The sequence below is a fragment of the Salvelinus alpinus genome, chromosome 28, assembly GCF_045679555.1.
Source record: "Salvelinus alpinus chromosome 28, SLU_Salpinus.1, whole genome shotgun sequence".
Lineage (NCBI taxonomy): Eukaryota > Metazoa > Chordata > Actinopteri > Salmoniformes > Salmonidae > Salvelinus > Salvelinus alpinus.
This window is the reverse complement of record NC_092113.1, coordinates 15924576-15933287: the sequence shown is the minus strand read 5'-3', so window position 1 is coordinate 15933287 and position 8712 is coordinate 15924576. Positions and strand designations below refer to the sequence as shown.

At 41.9% G+C, this 8712-nt stretch overlaps 1 protein-coding gene across 1 annotated transcript; it reads right to left on the bottom strand.

Annotated features, from left to right (window-relative positions):
* Positions 1-1246, bottom strand: LOC139557286 (DNA-binding protein inhibitor ID-1-like). The gene is made up of 2 exons (XM_071371883.1): positions 698-1246; positions 1-550 (listed from the first exon to the last, which is right to left on the bottom strand). The coding sequence occupies exons 1-2, from the start codon at positions 1040-1042 to the stop codon at positions 515-517; spliced, it is 381 nt and encodes a 126-aa protein (XP_071227984.1). The 5' UTR covers positions 1043-1246; the 3' UTR covers positions 1-514.
* Between the last annotated feature and the right edge of the window lie 7466 nt (positions 1247-8712).

Genomic DNA, 8712 nt, shown 5'->3' with positions numbered 1-8712 from the left:
TCTACCATATCTGTTTTAATAAAAACACCATAAGTACATTGTTATAAAAACAATATTGGGATCACATCTGCATCATTGTAATATACAATACAAATATAGCTCAATCTGAGAAATTTACTTTTTTTTTGCAAAAAATATATACATATTTTCTAGGTATGACGAACAAAATACAGAAAATAGAAATCGAACATGGAATGAAAGATTCTTTCACATAAAGTCCAACATGTATCAACATCTAAGAGCTCGTTGGGTTAGGATGCATTGTTGTTGATTGTCATCCTCAGGTCGACCAGCACACTTGTCTTCATGGCGACAGCAGGACACCTGTGGCTGCTTGGGGACAGCGCCGCTGACCTGACACTTCGTAGTTTCAACTCCTGAATGTCTATCTATGCACATCATGGACTTCCACGTCGTTCCACTGCTGGATGTAAGACATAAGATGCGACGACATGTCATGCATGGCTGGCAACATCGTTCTTTCTGCTAATGATTCGTTCTGTTGCTTCCTTGATCAACGGCAGAGAATTCTGTCATCAGCGCATCCGTTCTGTGAAAAATAAGAGTAATGGATAATGGTAAGTTTGACACAGAACTTGATTTTAGCACAGGAATATGCAGGGGTCTCATTTTACCCTTGAATCTGTAACAGGCCTATGGCAACAATACATTTGCTGCAATTGTTTTGTATACATACCTCCACAGAGATGCTGGCGAGTTCTGCATTGAGGGTTGTCAGAGGAGTGCGGGTTGCACCGGAGATCTGCTGCTTGCCCGGTGTGTCCAGCTCGACCTGCAGGTCCCAGATATAATCGATGACATGCTGCAGAATCTCCATCTTACTGGCTTTCTTGTTGGCTGGCAGAGTGGGCACCAGCTCCTTTAGTTTGCTGTAGCAGCTGTTCATGTCCTGCAGAAATACACTCATCTGCTCGTCCAACAGTGGGATCTTACACTTGGAGATGGTCATACTCTGCTCCGAGAGACAACGAACCACATCCTCAGTGTTTTTCAGGGCGCAGGTAGATCCGACAACTTTCATTTTCTTATTTTGTCGTCTTGAAAAGCAAAAATATAGGCTAAATATTTCTGCTACAATGTACAACAACAAAAAATAGGTAAATACCTGCTAGTTCTGTTAGAAAAGTTCATGTGATATCCTCGTGAGCGTTTCAAACGTTAAGTTTGTAGCCTACTTGACAGTTTGTGGCGGAGGTGAACTCAGGCTGAATTTATCTTTCCAGAGGGTTCGGGGAGTGACCAAAGCGGGAACATTTGAAGGGTTGGACCAATGAGAAACTCCCAGCTGCAAGAGAGGGGCGGGTTTCCAGTCTTCTCTCTACCAATAGAGACCGGGTGTTATCAATCTTTACAATCTGCTAAATGATGGTGTTACAAATGGAAACAAATGTGTGCTTTTTTTTCATGGTGTCCTGTGTGGGAACCCAGCTGTCCGTCGCCCGCGGACTCTGCAGGTGTAGAGACCGCCCGGAGACATGGGTGGGGGGCATATTCATGAAGAATGCTGCAATTACTACATGAATAGGTTTTTAATTGTAGCCTTAACTGAGTAGACCGATTGAACTCAATCATACGGTAAATGGCCAGACCTGTCACAACAATATAGTTTTTTTATTGGTGATTTCTTTATATTTTTTAAATTCCAGTTCTTTTATAATCTCGATGAAATAGAGTAGCCAACCTAAGCATTCTGCTCATTCCAGCTGTGCATAATAATTTCTTACCCCAAATCAAAGTGCTTATTTTTTTTATTTGCTTAAGTAGAAATATTACGTTTTTACCAAATGGAAAAGTGCATAATAATATAAAATCTTATTATAAACTAAAGTTGCATCATCATATGGCCTTTCAACAAAGCGTATCCAATATAGGCAAAGGAATCATCTAATTTGGCTGCTTGATTTTTATTTTATTTCACCATTATTTAACCAGGTAGGCCAGTTGAGAACAAATTCTCATTTACAACTGCGACCTGGCCAAGAAAAAGCAAAGCAATGCGATAAAAAAAACAACACAGAGTTACACATGGGATAAACAATCGTACAGTCAATAACACAATAGAAAAATCTGTATACAGTGTGTGCAAATGAAGTAAGGAGGTAAGGCAATAAATAGGCCAATAGTGGCGAAGTAATTACAATTTAGCAATTTAGCAGTATTTTGTAGTATTTTGTAGTATTGTATCGTATGACTTGAATTGTAGAATTAAAAAAGTTAAAATCTATTAAAACTTGCATTTCATGAGAACACGAATCTCATGGATCCACATAGCTTAGCCTATGCAATAAATCTCTTTCAATTTACAAATTGCATATTTCACACATTAAGCCTAAATCCTCCCGTTCCTCTTAAATTAGTCTTCCAATGAATCATTTTACAGATTCTTTCACATGTTCCCACTGTGCGCTGGGCGGTGTGTGTGAGTGCGGCATTGAAATAGCATTGCTCTGCTCTGAACTGAATCTTCCCCAGATTGTCCAAACAAGCCGAAGCAGACTGGCAGGCGCCAGTGCCATGACGTCACCCATTCATGAAGTCCCTGACGGCTGTCAACCTGGCGCCGCGCGGGCGGTGTCCATGGAGACCGCAAACAACGAGCTTGCACTCCCCCATTCACCTGCGCAGCGCAAACCCTGAGAACTGGCTGCCCAAAATCGGCATTCATTTTCATTTATCAAGTTAAACCACTCTGAAGAGATTACCGCCCCACACCTGCAAACTGCCATTGTCACTAGCTTGCTCAAATTCCAAAGGCTAGTGAAATAAAAAAAGACAGAAGGCTTTGAATTTGCATTGATAGTTCCTGAATTCCTTCAGTTAGGCCCGCCCCTTAATTTGTCTAATAAAATTCCTCAAGTAAAACGTTGTATCCATGCATAGGCTACATTGTATCTTTCACACATATATAAAACAAATTACAATGTTGCTATTTCAGTGTCTGTCTCTGGCTGTCTGTAGAGTCCACCAGAATGAGATGTCTGCATGATAAAAAAAATTTAACAAATACTTGGATATTGTGCTGTTTGCAACAAACTTGCAATTCATTTGGAGACAGAGAGCCAAACAAGAGAAGCCATGAAAATACAAAGTGAAAATGGAGAAAATTGTTAGCAAAAAAATCTGTGGTTTGAATGGGTAATTCACCATGTTAAAATATGGCATGAGAAACATATATTTTTTTAACCAAAGCATGCATCCTTATAATGAGCATGTAATTGCTTATGGAAGTGTAATTAATATGTCAGATTTTCTCCCCTGGACAACCCTCTTAAACAAATTCCCTGCTTTTGCTTATACTAGTTTTGTAAAACTCTTCTTCACCAGCATGCAGAGAGAGCTGTGCCTGAGGAGAGTGACATCCTGTTCTTCCTCCGTCCTATTTCTCAGGTCATGTTGGGGATGGGGAGCGCCAGTGGTCTGAAACAATGGGAGTGCAGAGCAAGGATTGTGGGGGAAAATCTCGTCTGGAGCCAGTGAATCTGGAGCGCCCCTCTGCTCTCTCATCCAGCTTTTGTTCAGCTGCAACAGCTATCAGCACTTCCTACTGACACCAACAATAACTCCACACAGCTGGGCCCTTTTAATCTTGTTTACTGCACATCAAGGCGAGGGGAGGGCCAGGGGAGGGGGACAGAGAAAAGTGAAACAGATTAGATCCTGATTTTAACTGACAGAGAGGAGGTTCTTTCTGTAGTGAATCATTACAACTGGCTACTACTAATTGAGGTGTAAAAATGTTTTCTCGCTCTTCTCTCTCACTTCTCTGTTGTTGGAACCTCCCAGATTTGTTGTGACACACTGTGGTTTGGAAGCAGTTGGTTGTTAGTTGAATTATATGAATTGTCAGTGGTGGAAATGTGGGGACTTTTGATCTCTCAACCTCTTTATTTCATTTTTTTTTTTTTTTTAGGGAGTAACACCCGGCTGCAGACTGTGGACAGGAAACAGAGAGCGAGAGAAGCTAAAAGCGTCCACCATGCATCCCAGCCGAAACAGTTCGGAAGAGTTTGTGCATATATATTTTGACAACATTTTGTGAGGTTTTGGACTTTTTTTGTTCTGTTTGGGCACACAAATGTTTTTCTGGAGGCAAGCTGAAGTTCGGAGCCGAAGTCTACGCCCCTTCGTCAGTGATTGTTCAACAGTAGGGATTCTTCAGTAAAGTCTATGTTGTCATTCAACGAGAGACAACTCTTTTCATGCACATTTTTTCATTGAGAAATACTGCACCAAACATCTTAGTTAGATGTAAAATTACGCTACTAAGATCTCCTCTGCAAAAACTAAAAATTAATGACAGATTTCTTGATTCATTCAGACTATTTTGAGGAAGTGATTACTGGGTACGGCTTCTCAAAATGGACAAACAGTACTGCCGTTTTTTCTCCTTATTTCAAGCAAGGTATTTTAAGGGAGTATGCGAGCACACTAGTTCGGTTTGGCTAGCCGAGTTCAGCTAGGCGCCAGCTGAACTGTAGCATGCGGACATCTTAAGCAAAAACATTTTTTTTAATGTAACCATTATTTAACTAGGCAAGTCAGTTAAGAACAAATTGTTATTTACAATGATGGCCTACTCCAGACAAATCTAGACAACGCTGGGTCAATTGTGCGCTGCCCTATGGGACTCCCAATCACGGCCAGATGTGATACAGCCATGATTCAAACCAGGTACTATAGTGACACCTCTTGCACTGAGATGCAGTGCCTTAGATCACTGCGCCACTCAGGAGCCAAATAAGGAGGAAAGACATTCCAATAATATTTGCCAGTTGCCACCGCCATTTACAGCCGTTTGTGTTGGCCCTATCTATTACTTTCACTGCAGTGATACCTTTTGTCCACAGCCTTAGTTTGTGTTCATATTTCAGCATAATTTCAATAAATCTAATGGAAGGCAATATGTTTTTGAATACAGGTGTACTGTAGATTGATGATGCTTTGCTGGTGTAGCAATGTAGATATAGGCTCTTCCTGTTGCATAGACTTATCTAGCTCCTTATGTGCTGAGTGACTTGTTGTGGTGTGCTGTGCAGGGGGTACAGGCACGGATGTCGGATGTACAGAGTGACATACTGTAGGGCTGCTGAGGATGAGTGTGTGTTTGAGGTCATACGGTAATATACACTGAGTATACAAAACATTAACAACACAATTTTGATGGCAGCCACAAAAAAATCTGAAATCATCATGAGCGACCACAGTGGACCGTGGGACTGCGTACCCACAACCCCCTTGACAGTGAAGAGAGAAAATGGAAGTTTTAGAGATAATATCCTGCAATTCTACACATTTTGACATGGGGCGTAGAGAAAATGTTGCAATTTTATGACTTGTTTCATGCAATTCTACTAATTTTTGCCATGGGGTAGAGATACATGTTTGTAGTTTCTAGTATGATATCTGAGGGAAAGTGACAAACAAAATAAAACAAATATATATATATATTAATATACAGTACCAGTCCAAAGTTTGGACACACTCATTCAATTGTTTTTCTTTATTTTTACTATTTTCTAGATTGTAGAATAATAGTGCTGACATCACAACTATGAAATAACACATGGAATCATGTAGTAAGCAAAAAAAGTGTTAAACAAATCAAAATATATTTTATATTTGAGAATCTTCAAAGTAGCCACACTTTGCCTTGATGACAGCTTTGCACACTTTTCTTCCATCCTTGATATGTTTCTACAATTTGATCGGAGTCCACCTGTGGTCAATTTAATTAATTGTACATGATTTGGAAAGGCACATACCTGTCTATATAAGGTCCCACAGTTGACAGTGCATGTCAGAGGTCAAAGGAATTGTCCCTAGAGCTCCGAGACAGGATTGTGTCGAGGCACAGATCTGGGGATGGGGACCAAAACATTTCTGCAGCATTGAAGGTCCCCAAGAACACAGTGGCCTCCATTATTCTTAAACGGAAGACGTTTGGAACCACCAAGACTTTTCCTAGAGCTGGTCGCCCGGCCAAACTGAGCAATCAGGGGAGAAGGGCCTTGGTCAGGGAGGTGACCAAGAACCCGATGGTCACTCTGACAGAGCTCCAGATTTCCTCTGTGAGATGGGAGACCCTTCCAGAAGGTCAACCATCTCTGCAGCACTACACCAATCAGGCCTTTATGGTAGAGTAGCCAGATGGAAGCCACTCCTCAGTAAAAGGCACATGACAGCCCGCTTGGAGTTTGCCAATAGGCACCTAAAGGACTATCAGACCATGAGAAACAAGATTCTCTGGTCTGATGAAACCAAGTTTGAACTCTTTGGCCTGAATGCCAAGCGTCACATCTGGAGGAAACCTGGCACCATTCCTACGGTGAAGCATGGCGGTGGCAGCATCATGCTGTGGGATGTTTATCAGCGGCAGGGACTGGGAGACTAGTCAGTATTGAGGCAAAGATGAACAGAGCAAAGTACAGAGAGATCCTTGATGAAAACCTGCTCCAGAGCGCTCAGGACCTCAGACTGGGGCGAAGGTTCACCTTCCAACAGGACAACGACCCTAAGCACACAGCCAAGACAACGCAGGAGTAGCTTTGGGTCTCTGAATGTCCTTGAGTGGCCCAGCCAGAGCCCGGACTTGAACTCGATCGAACATCTCTGGAGAGACCTGAAAATAGCTGTGCAGTGACGCTCCCCATCCAACCTGACAGAGCTTGAGAGGATCTGCAGAGAAGAATGGGAGAAATTCCCCAACTACAGGTTTGCCAAGCTTGTATCGTCAAATCCAAGAATACTCGAGGCTGTAATCGCTGCCAAAGTTGCTTCAACAAAGTACTGAGTAAAGGGTCTGAATACTTATGTAAATGTCATATCTCAGTTTTTTCGTTTTAATACATTTGCAAAAATGTCTAAAAACCTGTTGTAGGGTATTGTGTGTAAATTGTTGAGGGGGAAAAAACTAGGCTGTAACCTAACAAAATGTGGAGAAAGTCCAGGGGTCTGAATACTTTCCGAATGCACTGTTTATCCACTGAGTGTACAAAACATTGAGGCCACCTGCTTTTTTCAATGACATAGACTGACCAGGTGGTGAATCCAATTGAAAGCTATGATCCCTTATTGATGTAACTTGTTAAATCCACTTCAATCATTGTAGATGAATGGGAGGATTTCTAAGCCTTGAGACAATTGAGACATGGATATGTGCTATTCAGAGGGTGAATGGGCAAGACAAAAGATTTAAGTGCCTTTGAACTGGGTATAATAGTAGGTGCCATGCGCACCGGTTTGTGTCAAGAACTGCAACGCTGCTGGGTTTTTCATGCTCAACAGTTTCCCGTGTGTATCAAGACTGGTCTACCACCCAAAGGACATCCAGCCAACTTGACACAACTGGGGGAAGCATTGGAGTCAACATGGGCCAGCATCCCTGAGGAATGCTGTCAACACCTTGTTGAGTCCATGCCCGACGAATTGAGGCTGTTCTGAGCGCAAAAGGGGGGTAGGGGGGTGAAACTCAATATTAGGAAGGTGTTCCTAATGTTTGGTATACTCAGTGTATTGTATATTAGACTGACCTTGGGGAAAATCCTTTATTCCTAATGCTAGCCTGGCTGACGCGTGACCCACTTGACTGCACAGCAAGCTGTGACATTGAGAGCTGGTGTCAGCCAGACTAATCTCATGCTTGCTAATCATATCTGCATATTATTTATTGTGGATGTCTGACTTTCTCACTCCATAATTGGTCAAAGTTCAACTCCAGCTGTGACGTTACCACAGTTTAACCTCTGTGTACATTATATCAACATGTCAGTAAACAGCTGTGACAGAGCTGCTAGGCATAAAGATGCGTTTTGAGGCATGTCCCATTTAGCTGAAAGCTACATCTGTGGTTTTCCTTTTCTCACCATTCCTTCTTGACTGATAACATCTCCTGTGAGCAGGTGTGCTGAGCGTTCCGAGGGGGTGGGGCCTTGAGCCTCGCCCATAGCCAAACTGAGGCCCTGGGAACCTGGACTTGGTGAAGACAGCCTTAACATGCTGGCATTACTCACTTCGGTTTTAGCATATTACTCTGACTAAGCAAATTTCAAGTCTGCTGAGCGCAAACTTGAACATTGTGAATTCTGTGCAACTTCTGGCGTACAGTTACTATGAGCACTGAGGCTGTACCCGCTTTAAGTTACATTTTCAACAGTGGCCAAGTAGGCTACTTTGGCTATTTTATCATAATGTGAGTGGCCTACCATCAACAACAATGAAGAAAAATGCATCCCATAACATGTTTACATGGAAATAGCTGTTCTATCATTTAGCCTATAGGAGCAGCGAATGTGTGGTGTTCAATGTAGGTCTACATTCCATGACACTTTTGAAAAAAACATGCAAGGCTTGACATTAACCTGTTTATCCACTTGTCCTTCAGACAAGGAAGTGACTGAAAATGTTGTGTTGTTTGATGCAAGAACCCACTGTACAAAATAAAATGCATTATTATTCCCATGCCATTATTACATAGAATCAGACAAATTATTCTACCCTCTGCCTATTGGCTACATAGCTTCATCAAGACCATCTCAAAATACAACACTGCCCCTTTAAGACAAAAAATAGCTCTTTACCTGACTTGCTTTTCAAAGATGTCTAGAAATGCACACATTTTGTGCTCTTGTATGAAGCAATCACTCACCCATTGTTGACTAGAAATTAGCTATAACTGGGCTAATAACTCACTAA

Bases quoted from the DNA above. Each gene is read 5' to 3' on its own strand.
- LOC139557286 (XM_071371883.1), bottom strand. From the start codon at position 1,042: ATGAAAGTTGTCGGATCTACCTGCGCCCTGAAAAACACTGAGGATGTG. The intron at 551-697 runs GTATGTATACAA...TATTTTTCACAG, and splicing joins TCGCCAGCATCTCTGTGGAG to AACGGATGCGCTGATGACAG.